The following is a 23,170-nucleotide window of genomic DNA, read 5'->3' on the forward strand; positions in this document are numbered from 1 at the left end:
TTTCCAAGGTTATAGCTAGAACAAACCTCCTTAGAATCGGGACCGTTGGACACTTAGGAGGGAGTGCAGTTGGGGAGTATAGTCACCGCAGTGTTCTGTATGTTCTTTTTTCTCCTAGATAACTCTTCCACACAAGTGTACAACTACCAACCCTGTGACCATCCAGACCGCCCCTGTGACAGCACCTGCCCCTGCATCATGACTCAGAATTTCTGTGAAAAGTTCTGCCAGTGCAACCCGGACTGTAAGCCTTCCACATTTCCCCTACAGTCTACCAGAACAGTTGGCCTCCAAGCATCCCAGGTTTCCCTCCATTCTCTACATCCTTTGCTGTTGTGGGCCTTCTGATATTCTCTTTGCTGTGTTTTGGGCATTCCGCAGAGAGAACAAGATACTTAAGATCTGGAGAGGTCATTAAAAAAAAAACAAAACAGATTTATAGTGCTAAAAGCAACAATTATACAGAAATCAGATGTTTTCCCCAGTTTTATCTTCCAGGGTTAAATTAAGGAAATTGGGACTCTCTTTCTTTAAGCTGCAATCACAATCTCCCTCTTTAGGATGTTGCTTTAAAAATTTAATCCAAAACATTACTCTCTTGGTTACAAGTTTATATATGTCTATTTTAGTACAGTAACTGGTTTTTATATCGGGTAGAGGAACAGAAGTTGGGGCACCATGGGAATAGCAGCTGCTACCTGCTGATTTGGAAACCCTGAAATACCCATCTTTCCAACTTAACTCTGAGGATCCCCCAGCTTCCTGGCAAGATAAAGTGTCAACTGTGTATCAGTAGCTGAAGATGCCTGCTGAAGAACTCTCCAGCAAACCTTGTGAATAAGATCAAGGCATGGAAAGCTGCAGAGAAGAAATCTTTTTTGATCCTACTGGTCTCTGTCCTGGTGGATTGTGGGCTTCATAGCCCTGATGACTCAGTTCTTTCTAAAGGAATATACGACTTCCATTTCTTTGGGCCCAATCAGCACTGCTACAACCCTGGTAAAGCAATGCTGGTGGAGACCATTCGTAAGGGCCTGGACTGCCATAATGCCTCTGTGAGCAACCCCACATGAGCTAGGCCTGAATGGGCCTGCTTACCAGTGCCCACAGCAGCCTGGACATGACTTCCTTCTACTGGACCCTCATTAACAATGACACCCACACCAGGAGCTCTCTGCCCAATAGGGTATCTACAGAACCTGGCATCCTGAGGTATGAAAGTCCTCATTTTCATTAGCAAGCCCTGTGGGCTGCAGTCATAGGCAGACCGGCAGGCCCTGCAGCAGAGTGGTCCCCAGGTCTACATGGTAGGCATACAGAAGCCGATCCACAGCATTCTGCATACCACATTCTGGGTGGTGACCCAGATCCACTTCTGCCATGGCAGTGCCAGTGTAAACCAGTGCTCTCTTACCCAGGTCATGGAACAGGGTGTGGTCATATACAACTGCAGCTGCCTGTCTTGCAACTTGACCGAGATCGTCAAGGCTGATTTCTGGGTCGGGTGAGCAGCTCTATCCTGTCAACCTAGCTCCAGGACACCCCTACAATTGAAAGACATCCACGGGTATCTGCCTCAGTGACACCTCTGCTCTGGCCTACCAGGCAGATGTGCTCCCACCACTACACAGTGGCCACACTCCAGACCTAAAGGCTATGCTCAATGTGGTGGACAGTACCCAGAGTTTTATCTACATCACGGTTATGAATTACCTGTCCATGGAATTCTCCCAGCTGCACAGGCTCAGATCAGCCATTGATGACAGGCTGGGGCGGGCTGCCAGTGAGCCAAGCATCAAGATACAACTGCTGATCAGCTGCTGGGGTCACTTGAAACTGTCCATGCACGCCTTCCTCTTCTCCCTTGCTCTCCTGCATGACAACCAAACCCACTCTGACATCTGGGTAAGACTCTTTTTGGTCCCTATGGATGAGGCTCAGCCCCAAATCCCATACACCTTCATCAGCCACTGCAAGTACATGATGATCGAATATGCCACCTACGTCCGCTGGTCTGGCAGCTACTTTATAGAAATGGTGCACACTTCAGTGCTGGTGACAGAATGGGCAAGCGGTCTACGGAGCCAGCTATAGGCCGTATTCCTGCAGGACTAGAAATTCCCTTACACCTATGAGCTTGGCACCTTGTCTGACAGTATAAGCAACATCTGCTCTATGGCTCGGTCCAGCAAACAAGCTGAGAACTTTGTGGTCCCTGGGGACCTAGGCCCCTCTCCCTGTCTACCCACTTCTGTCTGCTCCTCTGCGGCTCCACAGACTCTCCCACCTATACCTCTGCCCCCATTGGCCTGACACTGTAGCCCTGAGACCCATCAGAGTTAGGGGAGGGATAACCCCCTGAAGAAGTCGGGGTACATGCTGGGCCTAGCCCCCTGGCCTACCCCCTTTCTGGGCCAGGAAAGACCATGGTTATTATAATAATAAGTAAGTAACTTGTTTTTTAATAAAAAAAAAAATCAGAGTATAAGGATCTGGCTATCAGCAGGAGATTGAATAGAAGCTAGAAGTGCTTCACTTTCACTTCTTATCAAACTGTGCCCTTCACAATTTAATGGTAGCCCCGAGCTTGCAGAACAAGTGCCGAGGCAATTGTGGTATAAATACTTCCTAATGTATAGCAGATAGCAATCTTAGCCAGAGCAGAGAGGTGCTTGTGGTGGAGAGGGCAGTGGGTGGAGGGTGAGTGCAGAGCGGATGCATTCTGTTCTAAAATGATACTTGTTTTGATGGTGAGGATTTCCAGTGAAAAGCACTGATTTCATTTTTAGTGAGGTAGTATCCACCTCTCTTCCAAATTCCACCAACAGCACGCGCGAGAGAGCATTATTGGGGAATCTCTTGGGAACACAGCTCAATAGTGAAATCTGGTTTTTTTGACTCATGGGCATGAATGTTTGGGAGATGCTTCATTTTCTCTGGGGAAAAAAAAAAATTTGAGTATATGATTATTGGGAAGGGAACTCCTTGCCTGTTTTGCCAAACATCCTTAAACATGTAATATTTACTTCCCTGCTGCCTCTTGAGTCAAACCTGAACCCCCATATTTACGTGCTTCTCTTCCTAACCTTACCTGTCTTCCCACCCAGGTCAGAATCGTTTCCCTGGCTGTCGCTGTAAGACCCAATGCAACACCAAGCAGTGTCCTTGCTATTTAGCAGTGCGGGAGTGTGACCCTGACCTGTGTCTCACCTGTGGGGCCTCAGAGCACTGGGACTGCAAGGTGGTGTCCTGTAAAAACTGCAGCATCCAACGTGGTCTCAAGAAGGTGAGGACTTTTCTCAGGGCTCTGGGCCAGATAATGAAGTGGGGAAAGAGGAATAGTCCCAAGCACCCTATCTTTCCACTGGTTCCCCTGGTCTGTATGTGAAAATGCTTGGTAAACTCTGAAAGACATATATTTACTGAATTTATGAAGTCTGCTGTTCCAGAAAAGTATTCACTCTCTGTGAATTTATCTAATTTGCTATTAGATAATAGCAAAGCCACTGAGCCCTGAGCTGTCTAGACTGAGAGGATCAGGGAGGTGGAAGTTGATGTTACTTCACAGAGACCAGTGAATTCCTGTAGATGCTGGTCCAGGAGGTTCTCAAGTCTAGAGGAGAAGTTATCTTGTTTCCTTGCACCACCTTACTCTTTTAGTTCCTTCCACCAGAACAAAATGGCTTAAACTTTTTTGTGTTTTCAGATCCTCTTTACAGTTGCTAGTTCTTTCCATCCTGCCCACCCCCCACCCACACACACACATGCACAGACGGCACACGTATCACCCAGCTCACGCCCTTTAGTCTGAGGTTTGACTCCCTCTTCCTCAGCACCTGCTACTGGCCCCCTCAGATGTGGCTGGATGGGGCACCTTCATTAAAGAGTCTGTGCAGAAGAATGAATTCATTTCTGAGTACTGTGGTGAGGTGAGTGCTATAGGTTTGGCCTGCAATTTTACTGTGGAAAATACTGGTGAGAAACCCTGATGTGGATCAGGCCACTATGAATTAGTCTCTAAATAACAGCTGAGTTATTATGTGGCCTCTCTGGGGGATCCCACAGAACTGTTTGCAGTCTTGAAACAAACCACTGTTTATCAACTCTTTGGCATCTCAACCTGTGCAAGAGGTTGGGGGTGAGGGACTTTCTTCAGCCTTAATACTGGTCAGCCTGGGTGGGGTTTGGCACAAAATAACCTGAACTCTATCTCTTCTGATTCTCATTATGATGTTCTGTAAGTGCCCATGTGTTAGGCACTTATATTGCCCACCCTCACCCCCAGGCCCTTTCAGGGGCCAGGGTACCATGCCCTGAGCAGGCAACTTGATATCCCCTAATTTGTTCCTTGTCTCTTTCTCCAGCTGATCTCTCAGGATGAGGCTGATCGACGAGGAAAAGTCTATGACAAATACATGTCCAGCTTTCTTTTTAACCTCAACAATGGTATGGAGTGTCTTTCTCTCATCACAAGTTGGTCTTGGGCAAATCTTTATACAAAATTGCCCTTTGCTGCAATCCAGGTTCAGATCAGTCCTGAATCTTCCAACAGATTAATAGAGCAAGGTGGTGAAATAGAACTCAGAGACCCACATGCCACAGTTCACTGCCTTGGCAAAACCTCCGTTTCTAAATTGTGTTTGTGGTAGAAGCACCGAACACTTACACCTTAGAAATCTTCTTATCCAAATATCTGAAGATGCGATCTGTAGTTGAAGCAAAGAGGGGGGACCTGAAAGGGGACGCTCCCACACAAGGCTGAATTCTCATGGTGCCTGCTTTCCCCAGGTCTTGTTAGTACAAAGTTTCCATCAGACTGAATTGTTTCTGTTGATTTTAAATTTAGGCTAAAGAAGCTATGAGAGTTGCCTGGTCTGCTCATGGTCTTCCTTGATTTACTTTATCTAGATTTTGTAGTAGATGCTACCCGGAAAGGAAACAAAATTCGATTTGCAAATCATTCTGTAAACCCCAACTGTTATGCCAAAGGTGAGTTCCCAGTGACCTGGGAGGTGGTGGGGATGGAAGCCTCATTTACTATGATTTCTAACCATTGGTTTTAAGTTTTTTTTCCTAGCTGAGTTATTTTTTGTCCAAAAATAATTATGATTAATGTCTGGTATCTTTTTTTTTTTTTTAAAGAGAAAGGGAGGAAGGGAAGGAAAGACAGAGAGAAGAAAGGAAGGATGGAAGGAAGGAAGGGAGGAAGAAAGGGAAACATCTTTAAACATTTTCTTGTTTTTATTATATTTTGTTTGTTTGTTTGTTTTTTACATGGGCTGGGGCCGGGAATCGAACCGGGGTCCTCCGGCATAGCAGGCAAGCACTCTTGCCCGCTGAGCCACCGCGGCCCGCCCTAATGTCTGGTATCTTTTAAGCCCTCTCTCTCTCAGTTTCATAGTCTGCTTTTTTTACTGAATGCATTATGAACATTTTTCTATACACATGAATCATTTAAAGATGATTCTCTTTCCATATCACTAGGTAAGGACAATTACCTTCATTGACTGCTTTCTAATTCTACTTCATTTATGTTTTCACTGGGAATTTGGAGAAAATCAGCCCAGAAGCATACTGAGAATCTAGGGGGATTGACTTGAAATTGATTAGAAAGCTAGCCTTGGGTTTATCCTATTTGCAGTGGTCATGGTGAATGGAGATCATCGGATTGGGATCTTTGCCAAGAGAGCAATTCAAGCTGGTGAAGAGCTCTTCTTTGATTACAGGTGAGGTAGCTAGTAATGATCCTAGGGAGATGGTGACTGTTGAAATTGATTTGGAGGGTTGTGGGTGGGTGATAGGGATGAAAGATTATGGCTGGCACCATGGTTGAAGCTGGCGCCTGGTTCTGATCTCAGGTACCTTGCCTCAGAAGTGGCAGCATTGCGAATGACCATTGGGGAGTGGGAGGGGTAGTGAAATGGGAGGGATCTCCACGTATTCAATCACAGAAGCCTTGATAGTAACCTGGTTTCTCCTCCCTGCTCTGGGACAGGTACAGCCAAGCTGATGCCCTCAAATACGTGGGGATCGAGAGGGAAACTGATGTCCTTTAGCCCTCCTGGGCCCCATACCAGCTCTACGGTAGCGGCACTGTCTTTGCTTTCATGCACTCACCACTGCTGCTCGAGTTTCCTGCACTGTCTCCCATACTGAGAAATCCCCCACCCACTCCCTCTGTAGTGAGGCCTCTGCTGTGTCCAGTGAGGTCAGAACTCTCCCAGTGAGAGGGGAGACAAGAGGCAGCTAAAGCTTGGGCTCCCAGGAGAGAGCTGCAGAAAGAGGAGACTGCATCTCAGGCCTCAGAGAAAGAGAGCTCACCCTGAGAGCCCGGGATAGATGACATGCTTGATTTCTTGTCACCTGTCCAGGCTATGGGCTTCAGGAATAAGCTTAGCAATTCCTAACAAGCGTTAGCTTGTAATTGTAACTTTCCAAATCAAGGGTCTTTATGTAACTGAGTCGCCAGGTATATCTCTCTGTGGTCCTTAGTCCTGGAGAGGACAGGCTAAGTGAAGTTTGGTACCTGGAGCCTACGAATGGTCTGAATTAGAGATGAGTCTGACAGGCAGCACAGAGTGAATTCAGAGGGGAGATGGGTCATCTTGCTCCCTCTTCCCTCATGGCAGGATTTAGGCTGAAAGAGTGTGGGTTCTATATACACTGATATTCAAGGCTGGGAGAAGGAAAGCCAAGAACCTTATATCCATGGACAGAGGGAAAAACAGCCTGACAGCAGTAGTTACTCTACTGAATTGGGACCCAGAGGACTTTGAGAAAGCCCTCTCTGTATGTTCTGGAGAATCTGTTTTCAGATTCCTGGGAGCAGGTGCCAGCACCCTGTCATCTCCTTCCAAGGTTCTGGCTTAGCAACTCCAGGCAGGCATGTACCACTATTGCAATGCTTATTACGGTATATGTGATGGGCTAGGTGAGAGTGCTCTGGTTCCCTGGATTGATAGTCATTTTCAGGTCTTCTGTTCCCCATAAGGGGCCTCTGTCGCTTATCTGTCAGGGTAGATGTGCCTAAACCTGGGTGAGAGAAGGGAATGATTGTTGGTGTGATTCACTTTTCTGTCTAGCACCTGCTGTTTAGCAAGGGTGAGTTGGCAATGTCTGTTTGGTGGGTGAAGGGCTACCAAGTTGCATTTGTATAGGATGGCATCACACATGGAGTACAGACTGGCAGGGGGTATTTGAAATATGGAGGACAGACCACCCGTCCTGGTGGTGGTGGTACTGTTTTCTCTGGGATTCATGCAGAGCAAAGCACTTTATTTCTTTTAGAAGGTCTGGAAATTGGGGTGGAGTTTGAGCTAAGGTCTCTAGGACCCAGCCCAAATCCTACCCTTGAGGGAGGGGAAAGGAATAGAGAGGTGGCCCTCCAGTTCTTGCCTTATTTTCTGGGGAGGAAGGTAGAGCTCGCTTGAAACAAAAGAATCTAATGAGAATGGGGCCAGCAAGAGCTGCCCTGTCTCTTTGGCTGGCTTGTGAGCTGGCAAGGAATAAGTAGTGTTGGGCTGGGATGAGGAACAACTCATGCAGGACCAAGGATAATGGAATAGGGAGCAGGCTTCTCCCTTCTCTCTGGGGAACCAGAGCCTCTTCCCCTAGTTTGTGTTGGCCATGCCTTTCCTCCACCCCCCTGGTTATCCATGAAGCAAAGTGTGGGGTTCCCTTTGGCCACACTTCCTCATTAGGTTTTAGTGGACATACACACACACTCACATGCTCTCACTCACCATGTTTCTGGGCACATGTGTGCCTGCAGTCAGCACACTCCCATCCAGCTCCTGACAGAAACCATCTTCCCACCCAATTGGGCCAGCCCCAGCCATGATTCTGAAACCTGCTTCTGCTGTGGTTTGTATTAATTATGTGTGCTGGGGATACATGAAGCTGGACTGTGGACCCTGAATTACTCAGAAATTATAAGGGAAAACCAGACAAGTGGAGGAGGAGTTAGGTCCATCTGAAACAGCAGGGGCTGGCTACAATGATTAGATAAAAAAAAAGAAAGAAAGTATATCCAACCTTTGAGAGGCTAGACTGACCCCATCCTCCCCTCAGTGTGCAGAATCACTGTGGTCGAACCCTTGTTCCCCAGTTTCAGATCACTACCCCTCCTGTTTCTCCAGCAGTTCCTTTCCCTCCTGCTGTCCCTCACCTTTAATGATCAGTCTCAATACCTTCCCCCAAGGCATGTGATGATGGATGGAACACTGTGGCAAGGACTGGGGGAGGCTGATATATGTGTGGCTTTATTGCCGGTGAATTTCACGCACTTTAAAGTCCTGTGGCTTGTGAACTCTAATCTGAATAAAGTGGTAGAATCCATTTTGGCAAGTTGTGTCCTGTCTCTTTGGGGATTGGAAGGATCCCGGGGTGGTGGTAGAGGAGCAGCTCTGGTTAAAGCTTCAGTATTCTAGACCCCACTTATCCACTGAGGTCTAGGGTTGAGGAATATAAATAAGGCCAAGATACTGTGTACGTGAGGTAGGCAGGGGATGAAGTATTAGCAAAATCCAGTCAGGCCCCTGGCAGGTGATTCAGGGTTCTGAGGATTCTCCCTAGAAATCTCTGAGCTCTCAAATTAGCTCCCTTAAAATCATCCCCCATACCCCTAACCAAGACGTCAGCACCACACACAGACTGGAGCTCTACCACTCTGCCTTTATTGGAACAGCTCCAAGTCTGAGAGCACAGCAGGCTCAGCCCTGCTTCAGAGTGGAGGTCTGGATTAGGCTGGGTAAGTGACCAGCAGAACTCATGAGACTTCCAACACAGGAGAAGCAAACTACAGACTGGGCACAGCACAGGACAGGACAGTCAATTGATTTTCTCTTTTATATATAAACTGATAATTAAAAAATTAGAGTAGTATATAGTTTCTCAGAGACTTTGCAACAAAATATATATATAAAGAATATGACCTCCTGGGCAAATAAAGCAGCATTTCTGAGCGGAGGAAAGAGAACTCCTCATGCATTGGAGAGGGGGCCAAGCCTTTGGACAGGCACCAAGGCTATTGCATATCTTGGAAGAGGGTGGAAGAGTAGAGGGCTAGTCAGGGTATCTACGTTACTTTTTCTCTACATTGCAAGTTTTTGTTTATGGCTTTGGCTAAAGCATGTGAAGCAGCGGAGGTATTAAGGTGCTATACTGAGGCTTCTTGGTCTCTGTGTAAAAAACAAAAATAGTGGTGGGGAATGGTGATGAAGCCCTCCCTAACCCCCAGCTGAGTGGAAGCAGATGGAAGACATTCTACAGGGGCGGGAGGAGGCTGGGGGATATGAGTTAGCAGCCTCCTCCCCCCCGTACCCTGGGCATCCCTGCAATTCCACACATCTGTCCCTGCTGAGATTGGACATTTGAAGGGAAACAGTTAATCTCCCCTACACTCTGTTGCTAATCCCTGGCAACAGCTGGGACAAGGATGGCAGGAAGGGCCTGTCCCACCCCCATGAGGCTGCCCTGGGGAAACAGGAATGGGCAGGGCATTGGTGTAGGCAGTAAGGCTCAGCTACTCTCCTTGGTCCCATCTATAACTCTGCTGACCAAACTTGGCAGGAGGGGTATCTTCTGGATGGGCAGACCAGCTAAGAGGAACCAAATGTCCCTGACAAGGTGGGGTGGAGACAGGAATTGGGAAAATTCAGGGGAGATGGACTTGGTCCATGAAACCCTTTTGATTCATTCAGATCTGGATTCCTCCAGGATCTGGGGTAGGTTCTGGTCCCGGGAGCCAGAGGCTGGGGCTGGGGCTGGGGCTGGGGCAGGAACTTGGGTGGGAGCTGGGGCAGGAACTGGGGCCTGGGCAGAGCCCGAAGTAGGTAGAGGAGGTTTGCTTCCAGGATGGTAATCATGGGTGGCCTTAGGCTCATTGGTGTGGTAGGAGCCCTTGTAGCGATGATTTTGCAGATAGAAGAGCACCAACATTCCCACAAGCCCCAGCAGCAGGAAGGCCACCAAAACTGGGAGGAAAAAAGGAACAATTCAGGGAAGATCTTTGGACTTTTCTCTACATACAAACACACATACGCTTTGGGCCAATGCAGCTGTACAACCACATCAGGCTATTCCGAAGTCTTTGGTAGGTCTAATTTCCTGACACAATCTGCCATCTTCTATTTCTAATATTCTGTTTCCACATCCCTTGTAGTTCTTTCCCCTGTTTCCTCATTCCTTAGCTATAGCCCCAATTCAATATTTCATCTCAATTAAAAGTTTATAGCATCTTTAGTGATCATTGAAAGGGAGGGGTAAGGGGTATGGTATGTATGAATTTTTTTCATTTTATTTTTCTGAATTGATGCAAATGTTCTAAGAAATGATCATGATGATGAATATACAACTGTGTTGAAAAAAAATTTATAGCACCTTCGAACATTCAAAAATATCCAGCCCCTTAGATAAATATCAAACTTATATGCTACCCTGGTATAACCTATCTCATTCTTCTTTTTTTTCTACATGGGCAGGCACTAGGAATCGAACCCGGGTCCTCAGGCACAGCAGGCAAGCATTCTTGCCTGCTGAGCCACCGTGGCCCACCCTCTCATTCTTCTTTGCACCATCATGTACCTAGGACCTTCACCACCCATAGCCCAGGGAGGGAATGTTAACAGCTAGAGGGTACAGTTGGGAGGTTAAAGTGGTGATCAGTGTTACTTACAGCCTAAAAGTATGGCAACCCATCCATCATCATGGTAGTATGGGAAGTCTGAAGAAGAGAAAACACAGTTAGGAGAAACTGCCCCCACATTAAGAATCACTTCCCTTCCCTGCTGTCCCTCCCTTCCCTCTTTCTGTGTTCTGGGAATGTACCTGGAGGCAGGTACCAGGGGTCAAGCTCAGGTGGCACCTCTGAGAAGAGACGTGGCATGGCTCCGCAGTTAGATTCTGATAGATCTCCTTGAACTCGAAGGGCCTCAGCAAGCTCAGCAGTCATGGGGCGAGGGGTTCGGAAGTGAGTCTTTAGGGGAGCCACATTGTTGAATCGCACACCAGACAGGCAGCCTGAGAAACCTGGTGTGTTGTAGCGCTGGATTTCCGGGTCAATTACTCCTGTCTCTGAGGGAAAAGCAGTCCCAGAAAGAAAGGGACTTTGGCTACCCGGTAGCCCTTACACGGTCTGGAGGTTTCCCATTCATTTGTATAACCATCTCACTACCATTCCCAACTCAGTGTTCCTTTAATCTCCTTCAGGCTCCACAGATTTTACCCACTACTCCTCACCTGTTACTCACCCTCATCCACAGCTTACCCATAACACGCCCTAAATACAAGGCCTTGGGTGAGTCCAACTGACTGTCCACTAAGAGTGAGAACTTCTGCTCTGTCAATGGGAAGTAGTCCACCTGAGAATGGAAGGGGGAGGGGGAGGGGGGATCAGAGGCAGACATGATCAGGACAATGCAGGCACTCTCATTCTGTCCAAATTGAGTGCCAGTTGGGGTGAGTCCTAACTCCATACTACATCGACAACCTCTGGACCCAAATGTAGGATTTAGGGAAAAAAGAAAAAAGCAGTTTTTTTGAGCCCTATCTTTCCAGCTCACTAGCAGTTTGACTCTGAGAAAATTATTTTCCGACCCTCTTTATTGATTTGTAAAACAGAGACAATAAGAGTACCTGCCTACCTGAACTCCCTCACAGAGCTGTTGTGAGGGTCACGTGAGGTAGTACATGCCAAAATCCTCTGTAAACTGAAATGTGCTATACAAAGGTTAAATATTTGATAGTCTTCTTGGGTGCCATGACCTAGATCATGAGATGATGATGTGAATTGGTCCCCCACCTTCTCCACATACCTGAATGAAAAGGTTACGGTAGACCCGGGTGATATTGACACTGTGGGGCTGGCCATCAGTAACTGGTCTGGTGGTTAGCTGGTACACGTAGGGACTGGTGCCCAGCTGATATCGTAGCTGCAGGGTCCCTGTGGAGTGAGAGGAGAGAGACTGTCACCACAGAACTCCCTGCCAGCTCCCACAATCTTTGTCTCCTAGGAGTGCCTGGGTCCTTGTATTAGTGAATCCATAGCTTTGAGAATTAAGGGTGCTTGGGGGAAGGTGGAGTTGAAAGAGAAATCCCATGGGAGATTACCGTCTTCCTTAATGAGCACGGCCATGTAGTCACGCACAAAGGAGCTGACATAGAGCAAGACAGCTGGAGCGGAGTTGGTGCTGAAGCTGAAGGAGACCTCTTCTCCAGTAACATTGTAGACAGGTCCACGGTAGCCAGGCACAGGCCGGCCAGGCCGAGGATAGTCAGGCAGGCGGTACCCAGGGCCATGATAGCCAGGCACGTAGCCAGGAGTATCATAGCCAGGGATATAGCCGGGCTCATAGCCTGGCACTGGCCGACTCAGCATGTGGGAGAACTCCCGGGCTGCAGAGCGCAGTGCTGACTGCAAGTTATAGCGCATCCAGGTGCCAGGCTCAAAGAAGCCGCCAATATCTGAATTCAGAAGCAGTGAGGTCAGAGCCCCCACACTCCTCATTCCCACATTCAGAGATTTTATATGGCATTCACCCACATCCCCTAAGACTTGCTCTCAGTTTCTGCCATCACCCCAACCTTCCATTTGCTTTTGGATCACCTCAAGCTCCTCTCTCTGTTCACAGAATGAATCTTAAAGCTATAAGAAACTTAAGAAATCATCTAACCCAACCCCTACATTTTACTAATGGGGAACTGAGATTGGCAGTGACTTCCCCATGGACACTGTAAGTGGCCAACCAAGATTAGAACCCACATATCCTCACCCTAGCCTGTACATTTGCCACCACTCACACTTCCAAACCAAGACCAAAGGTCTTCTGTCTTCCCCAAGTCTCTGTCTCCCCCTGGTCCACCAGACTCCTCCCACCAATACCCTGCCTGCTCACAAATCCCCCAGATCAGACTTAGGGAGGATACAGTCTGGGTATATGTACAGAATCTTGCTATGGTGAGTTTCAAGACTTGCCTTAACCAAGAGCCAGGTGATAGACATGTTTTGGTACTACAGCAATTATTGAGTAGGAAATGGCATAGGGCATTGTACAGCCTGTGAAGGCTCTGCTTGTAAGGATGGAGCCTGTGTTACCATGGTGGTGGTGAGAAGATGGGACAGTCATGTGCTTGCTGTTCTTGAGTTCTTTTAGTACCAATTAGCTGTATCATTCCTTTCTCATCTGACTTTATGCCTTTGGAGTCACACAGCATTTTCAACTCCCTGACTTCTCCAGCTCAGAGCTCAAGAACAAGGGACACCTCTTGTTTTCCCTGATGCTGATTAACATCCTATCTTCCTTCCCTGCCCTCCCTACATCCATTATCCCCTATGACTGCCTGTAACCCCTTTAACTAGCAGCACTGACCGTGGTTGCAGTATGGCCCATCAAAAGCCGTGAGTTCACAGTCACATGTATAGTAGCTGTATCGCTCCACACAGCGGCCCCCATGGAAACAGGGGAAGCGGGGGTGGATGCAGTGACCCGTGCAGTTGGGGGAGGTACCCTCAGAGGCATTGGCACGGCCCTCCAGATTCAGAGTTACTCCATTCAGACGCATAGCCCTCAAGCAACCCACAAAGGGGCGCCTCTTAAGCTCCGCAGATCCTGGGAAGGGAGGGCAGGTTAAGAAATGGGTATAGAGCCAGAGACAGGAGTAAATTTGGGAGGTTAGAAGGGAGCCAAAGGGGCTAGAAGAATGAAATAGGCTATTAGGAACTGGAGAGGAGAGGTGGGACCTTGGTTCACTCTGAGGTAGAGGGCACTGGGACCTAAGACTTGGGGCTCCTAGGAACAAGCAGAGCAGTTTTGAGAGGGTGGGAAGGAAAAGGATGCTGCTGCTTACCAACATAGAGAGGCTGGTCATACTCCAGCCAGATGTAGGTCTGCAGAGGCATAGGTCGCAACACCCAGGGCCGGTGATCCACGCGTAGCCGGGCCTGCTTCACATTGATTTCAGCCCGGACCAGGTGCCACTCATCGTCATTGAACTCGAAGTCATCTGAGTGCACTGTCAGGTTCTCATCCCCATTCCCCACATCAAAGGCGAAGACCACATCCCGAGATGCTAGACAATGTGGGAGAAAAGAGGACTCAGATCTCCAAGATCCCTCATAGATTCCTTGCCCAATACAACCTGTCTTCCTCACCTTTTTGGATCTCTGAATATCCCTCCATCTTGTCTACAGCCTTGGACAAAACCCTCATACTGTGGTCTTGCCCAAATTAGATTCCTGAAGTCAGCTTCTCAACCCCACCTCTCAGGTTAGAAGCATAGCCAATCAGAGGACAGAGACCTCAGGAGCCCAACTTCCCTATTCACAAAGACCCAGCAAGGAGACAAAGTGAGTGCCCAAGATCCCATAGCAGGTATCAAGACAGGGCTGGGTCTAGAATCCACAGTCATCTATAACTTTTCCATGCTTCCTCTCCAAAGGGCATCTGCCCTTGCCTCGTACCCCAGCCTCCAGCAACCCATGTCTGCCCAGAGAGCTCCTTCCTCTACCCTGTGTCCCTCCCAGTCTGCCTGCTCACTGTTGAGTTCCACCCGCAGATAGGGTCGGCGCCACTGGCAGAAATGACCCCCCATATTCTCTAGGAAGACTCCTGAGGGAGCCGAGGTCCTGAAGTAGAAGGAGACATCAAGGCTGTGGTTGGCTCGGATTGGGGGGAAGCGTAGTGCAGCCCCAGTGTGGAAGGAGATGGTGTTCCAGGAGTTTCCTACAAAACCAGATGGAGGGAAGGCCTTGTCAGGGAGGCTGGAAGATGGAGGTGTGAGGGAGCCTCAGGTGGGGTGGGGTAAAAGGAACAAAGGGGGATAGTTAGGGGTAAGGAAGACACAAGGTCAAAGGGAGACTGAAAAGTGTAATGAAAGAGCAGTAAGATGCAGAGGAACAAGTACGTGGAGCAGAGTGTCTGGCAGTGTGTCCTAGAGACCCCCAGTAGTTCAGGTGACCTAGATTTTGGAAACTGGAAAGCCAACCCCAGGAGGACACACAAAGGTGTCTGCCACTCACGATCGCCATAGCAGCGCAGAGGCCTCAGGAAGAACTGTGCCTCAGAATTGGAGCGGTTCGTATCCCCCACAACCACCTGGGTAACAGGCAGATGGTCCACAAAGGTCAGCAGTCCCTTGTCGGTTCTCCTGTGGAAGCAGGATGCAGTGCCTCAGCCTTCTGGCTCTCAGCTTCCCTTGGTCTGGAAAAAGCCCTGTTCCTTTGCTCTCCTCACCACTGGGGCTGATCCGCATCACAGTTGCAGTGCAGGGCAGGGTCCACACAGCTCCGGTCCAGCCCACAGGCACAGCGCTGGATCCCGGGCTGTGAGCCTCCCCAGTAGAAGTGCTGCTCCTCATTCCGGCCAATCCAAAAGCTGTAGGGGTAGCCTCCTGGAGAAAACGTGCAGAATAATTTCCAGTCTTTCAGTCTCTGTCCCTCCATTCGCCTCTAGACCCTTCTTTAGCCCTTCCAACCAGCCCAGAGCCTTACATGAATACTCTAGGCCAGAGCTCAGCTGGACTCATTAGTATCCTTCTCCCAGCACCTCCCCTCAGTCTCTCCACCTGAGGAACCCTAACCTGCGGTGTTGAGCAGCCGCGAATTGTAGCAGGAGAACTCAATCCACTGTTCACAGTGCTGGGAAGCATTGGCCAGGGCACTGACTTCCTCCCAGGAGGCATTCCAGTACTGGATGGCCCCCAGGAATGGCCGTTCCATGCTGGAACCTGTCACCCGGGTTGTCCACAGCCTGTCATGCCGCACAACTGTCCACGCCCGGTTCTCTGGAGAAGGAGAGGGGCAGAGCTTTGGCTGGAGATGGGCGTTCTTTACCCATCTCCATGCCCACCTCCCCCACAATTGCTGAAACCCAGGACTAACAAATGTGGCTAGTAGCTCCATTCCAGTCCTGTCCTGGGCCCTCTACATTGTAGGCTGGCCATGAAATAGCCAGATTGGATCAGGGGGCTGGAATTTATCTGTAAGGCCCTAGCCTCACACATTCCTGAATGTCCCCTTTGCCCTCTACACTCCCCTACCCCTACCATAGCTTAATCTTACTAGACCTCACCTGCCCCACTATCGTTTGCTATTCCTCCCACAATCCCATATTGCCTTGTCAGCTGCCCCTTCATCACCCATTAGAGCCACTTACCTCGGATATCACAGTATACTACAAATGGCTTCAGGGGGCCACTGCCATCAGGATCAATGGTAAAGTTGCCTGAAGTTTTTCCACTGAGCCGGTAAGCCTCACAAGATTCCTTATACAAAGCTGGTAAGTGATAGGATGGGGAAAGACAATTATAGGATTAGAGGACTAGGAGCCCTAGCCCTGCTATCTGTAGCAACTTCATGATATCCAGCTCCTTCTCCTGATCTCCCCTTTCCCTAACTCCCCCATACCCCACACCATCTGGCTTACGTTGGTGGCAGGTCTCCCCCTTGTAGCCTGTCAGTTCACAATAGCAGATGAAGTCATCCCAAGACTGGTAGCAGCGTCCATCATGCTCACACATATTAGGGTTGCACCTAGGAGAAGGGGTTAGCACCAGGGAAAGGAGCCTCATTGGAAGGTGAAGAGTGGGGTCTAACCCCCACAAGCTTAACTACCGGCTCCTGGTAGAACCAGAAGCTAGTGTCCCCCCGCCCCCAACTAGCCAAGTTTATCCCCAGATACTAGGGCATTAGGCAGTCCTCAGGGCTTAAGTACTACACAGTTCCTCCTTCTGAAAAATGCTTGATGCCCTACCCTACCTCCCCCGCCCCCACACACACACATGCAAAAGAGAAAACCCTCCAGGACCCAAAGCAAATGTTTCATACTGATCGTGAGCATGTGTCACTCTGAGGGAAGAAACAAGAGATCAAGGAGGTACCCCCAGGTTGGGGACTGAGGAGCACAGACAAGGAGAACAGAGAAAAGGATTACTGAGGAAGGCCACTCCCATGGGAGACTATGGGAAAGGGCTTTGGAGAGGGGCATCTCTTGCAGGGACAGGGGTGTCTGGATACCTATCAGTGATGCCACAAGTGTCAAAGAGGATCTCAGCATAGTATCCAAGCCGCCGGCCCTCCACCAGAGTCAGGTTGACCAGTTGACCATCCACCTTGAGCAGCTCCATGCAGCCATGGAATGCCGTCTGGTTAGAGTGGCAGCCTGATCGACTGGCTGGCTTGGGACAACCTGGAGCAACCAACCCTGTGAGGCCCTCCCCAAAGAAGACCCCAAAGAACCTCCCCCATGGAGTTAAGGGAAAAGCAGACATGATGGAAGGGGACTAGAACCAAGTGTAGACAACAGCAGTAAACCGCCTTATCCCTACAAAGCTTTCCATGAAGCCTCATCTGGGTGGATATGGGTGGGGCCTTCACACTCAGAGGCAGGGGGCTGGCCAGGTTGGCTCCCACTTACCCCCAAAGAAGTATGAGGTCCCTGTTCGGATCAGCAATGGATATGAGACCCTGACCTCTGCCCCCTCCACATCATCAATGCTGATGACTGCATGGTTTTCTTGTGCCACAAAATTGACCTCGTGCCAAAAGCCATCATTTAGACGGTATCCTGGATGAGAAAGAAGGATTGTTTGGGTAGGGGGAAGTAGTGACTAGAGTGGAAAGAGTGGCTTGTCTGGAGCAGCAGCAACCCCACTCTGTAACAACAAAAGGCCTAAGTGCCCATGATTATGCTTAACACACTGACTGGTCGCCACCCTGATGGCTCTCTTCACTATCCATAGCCCCAGCAACTGACACAGAGTCTGCAAAGTCACAAAGGAACCTAGAACATCCCCAGACACCCTCTGAAACTAGGAGAATGCCAGGACTCTCAGTCTTCCAGCTTCTCTGATCACCCTTATTCCCCTCAGACCTGCCTCCCCAGGCCCTCCAAACACTCTCACCTTTGCCCTGGGACCTCCTGCCCTGCTTCTCTTTACTCCCCTCTCTCCCTCCCTGAAGGTCTGGATCCAGGCCTACAATTTTCTGGTGCCCCTCTGTCCTTCTCTGGCCTCTTGGTGCCCACCCCCCCTCACCAGCGGCAAACTGAAGCTTCTTGCGGCTGGTCTGAGCGATGGACACGTTGACCTGCCCTTCGCTGAGCATCAGCTCCACGTGGCCCAGCCCATCGCCCAGGCGGGAGTAGAGTAGCAGCCCGGTGAGATCCCAGGTGCGGAAGCGAAAGGAGACAGCGAGGCGACCCCGGCGTGGGAAGCCAGGCACTTGCACGAAGTTGTGAGGGCCTCCGAAGTTGATGGGGTGCGGAACCGGGTCCAGGCAACGGAATGCCACCTTACCCTGGGGGGTAGGGGTGGGGAGCAAGGACCTATTAATACCTCTGAGCCGCTGCACCCTCTCCTGGCCCTCGCTGCTACCCATGCCTGTGCTCAGAATTCGGTTTTCCCACTAGTTTTAAGACTCTCTTCACTGGGTGACCCTCCCACCATGACCGCTCCCTCCCCGGAACACATTTGTTCAGCTGCCGAGAGGAACCGCAATCCAATCGGCCTTTCCGACTCTGCTCCCTCCGCTCCCTCGCTACAAGCTGATCTACACCGTCTCAAGGGGGATCATCTCCTTCACTTCTTCCCAGCATAGAGCGGCAATTTAGGGCTACAGGCCTGGCTCCCGCCCCGGTCCTGGCGGTGACACATGCGTACACGCTTCTAAATCCGAAGGGATGGGGGACGGAATAAGCCTGGGTTCGAGTCCCTATTCATCCAAGGCTCAACTGCGTGACCCCTGTCCAAGCCACTCCCCCTTTCTCCCCTTCTTTTCCCCCTCCTTTTTCCCCCCGTCCACTAACTGAGATGATTGGACCCGACCAGTTTCTTAAAGAGGAGGGGGGAGAGGGGAGAAGAGGGCGATTTGCACCTCCCAGGAGTCAGTGATACCCCCCACCTGAGCATCTGGTTGGGAAGAGAGGGGTCCTGGGATCCCGTCCTCCCAGATCCCCCTGCCCACTGGCCTCGAAGGTGATCCGCGAGTGGCGTCTCACGGCCAGGTCCGCGATGTTGACTCGGTTGAAGATTATGTTCTCTATACAGCCACGGAAGTTATGCCGATAGGCGAGGTTCTTCTGGGCGGCGCCCACGAGACCCCCAATGAACATCTGCAGACCAGATAGGGTGAGAAACTCCCCGGGCGCGCCCCCCCTGCACACACCTTTCTAGCGTTCCACCGCTATAGAGTTTCCCAAGCACCAGGCCAGGCTTTATAAAAGACTCGAAACAGATTTTCCCAGTGTCTGTGTTAAATCTCAAAGCACATGTTGCCGAGGCCTAGGTTTGAGCCCACAAACTAGCTGCCCGCCCTTGGGCATGTCACTTAACCGCTCTGGCTGGGACTCTTCATCTGCAGATCGGGTCCAGGGTCTTTACCAACTCCATAGAGTTGTGGGAGGATCCCAAAGGATCATGTTCCCTCCTCGCCTGATCCCCAGAATTGAGACTTCCAGGCCCCATCTCAGTTGTTCTGGGGTGGCACCTGGGAATCTGCATGCTGACAGCAAAAACCCAGGCCTTTCTGGAGAGCAACAAATTTTCCACGCACTGCTAGGAGATTTGAGAACAGGAAAGAGAGGTCCTTATTCCCGGGGAGAAGTTACACCTTCTCTCTGCCCCCTCAAGCCTCGCCTCCCCACCTTACTCACCTCGGTATCAAGGTTCAGCCTCTCGAAGTCACCGTTGAGCACAAAGCGCTGCACGTAGCCATCCAGGGTGAGATTCGCTTCACGGCCAAATCGGTCCACACGCACGTAGTGCCAGTGCTGGTCATTAAGGACGCCCCCAGCGCTCACCGTTGTGTGACCTGGCCTCGGCTGGATGGGGCTGCTGCCTGAGGGTGGGGTGGGGCAGGGTCAGAACTTGACCTCAGAGAACCCCTGAAACTCTAGTCCCCAGATGTAGTAGCAGCACAGAGGAGGGGCTGCACAGGACCCAGGACAGCCAGGAAGGGCGGACAGATAGATGAATGTGCTTGGGGCCTGAGATGGAGCTGCCCCTCTGGTCAATGTGTGATGTTGAGTAAGCGATTTTACCTCTCTGAGCCTCTCAGTTCCATCTGTAAAACTCAGAGGGCATTATAGCAGCTTCTATCTGCATCATGAGGGTGTGATGGGAATCTAATGAGAGTCAAAATAATAACTTTTTATGTTTGTATATATGTGTTCTACAATGGGGAAACAAGTTCAGGGAAGTGCCTTGTCCAAGGTCACACCGCTGGCAGGAAGCAGAGCTGAGACTGAAATCCACATCTCCAGTGCTTTGCTAGAACCACATGCTACAAGAAAAAGGTGGGTTGTCCAGATTGTAGGGAAGGGGAAGACCCCATGTGCTGAGGAGCTGCCAGGAGAAGCGCGGTGGGAGAGACCTGGGGGTTGGGCCGGGTCGCCGAGCTCACCCAGGCTCATGTGCAGCAGCAGGTGTGCCCCCTGCAGCTCGAGTGTCACGTAGTCTCCCTGAGCGCCCTCTGCGTGCAGCAACAGCCCGTCCTTCTCCTCAGTTTTGAAGCTGAAGGCGAACACATCCCACAAGCTCCGACTGACCCCTCGCGGGAAGCGGTACGAGATGGCGTCGTCGCCGTCGAAATAGAGCACATCTGACTCTGTGAGATGGGCGGTAGGTGGGCAGGGGGCCCAGAAAGTTACTCTTGGCCCGGCCCCTTTCTGCTATACCAGCCCCCTTCCCCCTTACTGTAAGGGCAGCCGTAGAGGCCGAGCCTCAGGCCGATCTTGCCGCGCGGGTTCCAGGCCAGAGGCACTACGCGGATGTAGCGAGCGGTGAAATGGTAGTGCAGGTCGTGGCGCACCACCGCTGATTCGTTCACGTTACCGAAGAAGGTCTGCGTACGATGGGGGAGATGGGTGACCACGTCCCCACTCTCTGCTTAATCTCCCCCCATACTCCCACCCCAAAGTTGTCACACCCAGGTCATCTCCACTTCCGGAAAGCAGGCCCTGCCTTTGTGGCTCCGCGCACTGTTTCCCTAGCCTGGAGTGTCCTCGCCCATCATCCTGTTCTTTCCACAAAGCTCAACTCAAATGTCACCTCCCTCGGGAAGCCCTGCTAGATTTCATCCTGAACCCTGCGATGATGTCTGGACTGAGTCCCCAGAGTGGAGACATTGCTCCTCATCTGTGCTCTCATCACCATTCCTCCCCTCTTCTGCCAGAGCCGGGCTCAGGGCCCGGAGCAGAGGGAGCTTCCCAAGTGTGTGAGCCAGGGGTGTCCGGAGTACCGCATTGTGCCCTTGCTGGTAGAACGGCGTCCAGCTGTCCACACGGTCGCCGTAGAGCAGCATGTAGCGTGTCACCCAGTCCCACGAGTTAAAGGAACCCTGTGTGGCCACGGCCCGGATCCGGTGCTTCTTCATTAGGTCTATCTGGAGCCAGGGATTCGGGTCCCCGATCCGGGGTGACCATCCGCTTATACCTTTTGAAGGGGCAGGGGTATTTTCATGGCCGGCTTTCCCCCTTCCAATAGCTGCTCCCTCACCCCACCCCCACTACACCCCACCCCCACTCCTACCACACTCCACCCCACCCCAACCACACCCGGGAGATTCCTAACCCCGGTTCTGCACTCAGCGCTCACCATGCAGCCGGGCGAAGCGCGGCGCGGTGAAGAGCCCATAGTAAGAGGAGGCGCCCAGCGAACGAGCGTATAGAGGCGCCACCAGCTCCTCGTCGCAGCCGTCTGGGGAGGGGGAACGAAAACGCTGGTCAGTGCGGGCCCCTCCCAGACCTTCCCAAAGGCCAGGCCCACGGAGCAACTGGAACTCCTCCTTCTTTGCCCCCAGTAGCAGACCCAACCCTAGCTAAAGTCATCTAATCTACTCGACCTGGGCTGCAGCAATAGCTGCACGCCCATCCAGGGATGCTGCCTTCTCCTCTGGGAAGACCCTCAGGCTACCCTTACCAGCTCAACGCCATACCTTCCCTAACCCAGTTGCTGCCCGGGTACTGGTTCCGGTTCAATACTCCCCGAAAGCCAATCCCAAACCTCAGCATCTTCCAGAACCTGAGTCAGCCCAGTACACCACCCCAGCCTTCCAGCTGTTGCCTCAGTCGCGCTCATCAGCCTTCAATCCGTGCCCCAGCCCCAAATCCGGGCCTTGGTTCCAACCCCAGACAGTCCCAGCACCATCACCTGCTCCATCTCCAACCTCAGCGTCGGTCAGAATCACCAATTTCTGCTCGAATCCTAGCCACAAACCAGCCGCCTTCCCAAATCCTAGCCCCGGGGCCAGCTCCAAACTCCAACCCCAATCCCCGGCAAAATCTTAATCCTAGCCCAGGGTAACAGTACTACCCACATCTCAAGCACCTGCTTCCGCTAGGATCCCAGCTCCAAATCCCCGCCCGACCCGACTCCATCCCGGGCTCCCAGCCCAGACTCAAACCCAGGCGCGCGCACCAGCCTCGGAACTGCATTGCGGAGCGCGGGGGAGAGGCAAGAAAGAAGGCGAGTGAGCGGGCGCGCGCCGGCCGGGAAAGGACCCGCGACCACCCAGCCGCAATGCGGTGCGGGACCCGCCCTACAGCCTCTATGTTCCCGCGCCCATTTCCACCAGCCCCCAAGTTCTGCACTCACAGTAGCCCCAGCCCCAGGCTCCTGATACCGCTGCGAGCAGAATACAGAAGAGCCGGAGATGCATCGTGCAGACCTGACGAGTCCCTGGCGGCCACCTCCCAGCGCCCGACTCCGGCTGGGGTTCCAGCTCCGTCTCGGACACCCAGCTCTCCCCTTGGGGTTCGCGGTGAACCGCTGTCTCTCCTCCTTACACCCCTTCCTTCCTCCCTCTCTCCCCCAACCTCTCTCTCTCTCCCTCCCGGCTCTCCGCTCTTCTCTCTCTCCTTCCCACCCTCTCTCCTCTCACCTCCCCCCCTTCCCCAGACTGTCTTTCTTGGCACGCGCCGCTTTCCCCGACCCCGCGCAAGCGCGCACCTTAGCCCTGCTGCGAAAGGGCGGGGACAGGGAGCCATCAACCACCGGGAAATACCCCCAGTAACCCGAGGCTGTCAGGGGGATGGGGCCGCAGGGATGGCCGTGCTGGAGGTCCCGAAAAAAAAGAAGAAGAGGAAGGAGGGGTTGCCTGGAGATAGAGAGAAGGATATATAACAAGATATAACATTTTCTGAAGGCAAATTTTGGTCCAGGCACTGTTCTGGGTACC

General features: G+C 51.3%; 2 protein-coding genes and 1 pseudogene across 4 annotated transcripts in view; 2 read left to right on the forward strand and 1 right to left on the reverse strand.

Moving 5' to 3' along the window:
- The window catches only part of EZH1 (enhancer of zeste 1 polycomb repressive complex 2 subunit), a 42,617-nt gene extending 34,280 nt beyond the window's left edge, over positions 1-8,337 (forward strand). For all 3 annotated transcript variants that reach the window (XM_077164318.1, XM_077164317.1, XM_077164319.1), the window contains 7 exons: positions 119-244; positions 3,108-3,286; positions 3,834-3,929; positions 4,365-4,446; positions 4,909-4,989; positions 5,642-5,726; positions 5,996-8,337. In XM_077164318.1, coding sequence (XP_077020433.1) covers positions 119-244; positions 3,108-3,286; positions 3,834-3,929; positions 4,365-4,446; positions 4,909-4,989; positions 5,642-5,726; positions 5,996-6,056 — 710 coding nt within the window. In that variant the 3' untranslated portion in view covers positions 6,057-8,337. The remainder of the gene's footprint in view (positions 1-118; positions 245-3,107; positions 3,287-3,833; positions 3,930-4,364; positions 4,447-4,908; positions 4,990-5,641; positions 5,727-5,995) is intronic.
- Positions 679-3,100, forward strand: LOC143685613 (5'-3' exonuclease PLD3 pseudogene; annotated as a pseudogene).
- On the reverse strand, positions 8,229-22,833 carry CNTNAP1 (contactin associated protein 1). Its single transcript, XM_077164321.1, has 24 exons — positions 22,588-22,833; positions 21,589-21,690; positions 21,233-21,426; positions 20,689-20,836; positions 20,396-20,599; positions 19,647-19,831; positions 18,963-19,106; positions 18,031-18,292; positions 17,412-17,561; positions 17,012-17,183; positions 16,422-16,528; positions 16,152-16,271; positions 15,577-15,780; positions 15,231-15,387; positions 15,017-15,144; positions 14,535-14,720; positions 13,846-14,067; positions 13,368-13,607; positions 12,109-12,462; positions 11,814-11,941; positions 11,267-11,360; positions 10,828-11,073; positions 10,676-10,723; positions 8,229-9,974 (listed from the first exon to the last, which is right to left on the reverse strand). Exons 1-24 carry the CDS (start codon positions 22,649-22,651, stop codon positions 9,694-9,696), a joined length of 4,140 nt encoding a protein of 1,379 aa, XP_077020436.1. The 5' UTR covers positions 22,652-22,833; the 3' UTR covers positions 8,229-9,693.
- Between the last annotated feature and the right edge of the window lie 337 nt (positions 22,834-23,170).

Source organism: Tamandua tetradactyla, chromosome 6, assembly GCF_023851605.1.
Source record: "Tamandua tetradactyla isolate mTamTet1 chromosome 6, mTamTet1.pri, whole genome shotgun sequence".
Taxonomy (NCBI): domain Eukaryota; kingdom Metazoa; phylum Chordata; class Mammalia; order Pilosa; family Myrmecophagidae; genus Tamandua; species Tamandua tetradactyla.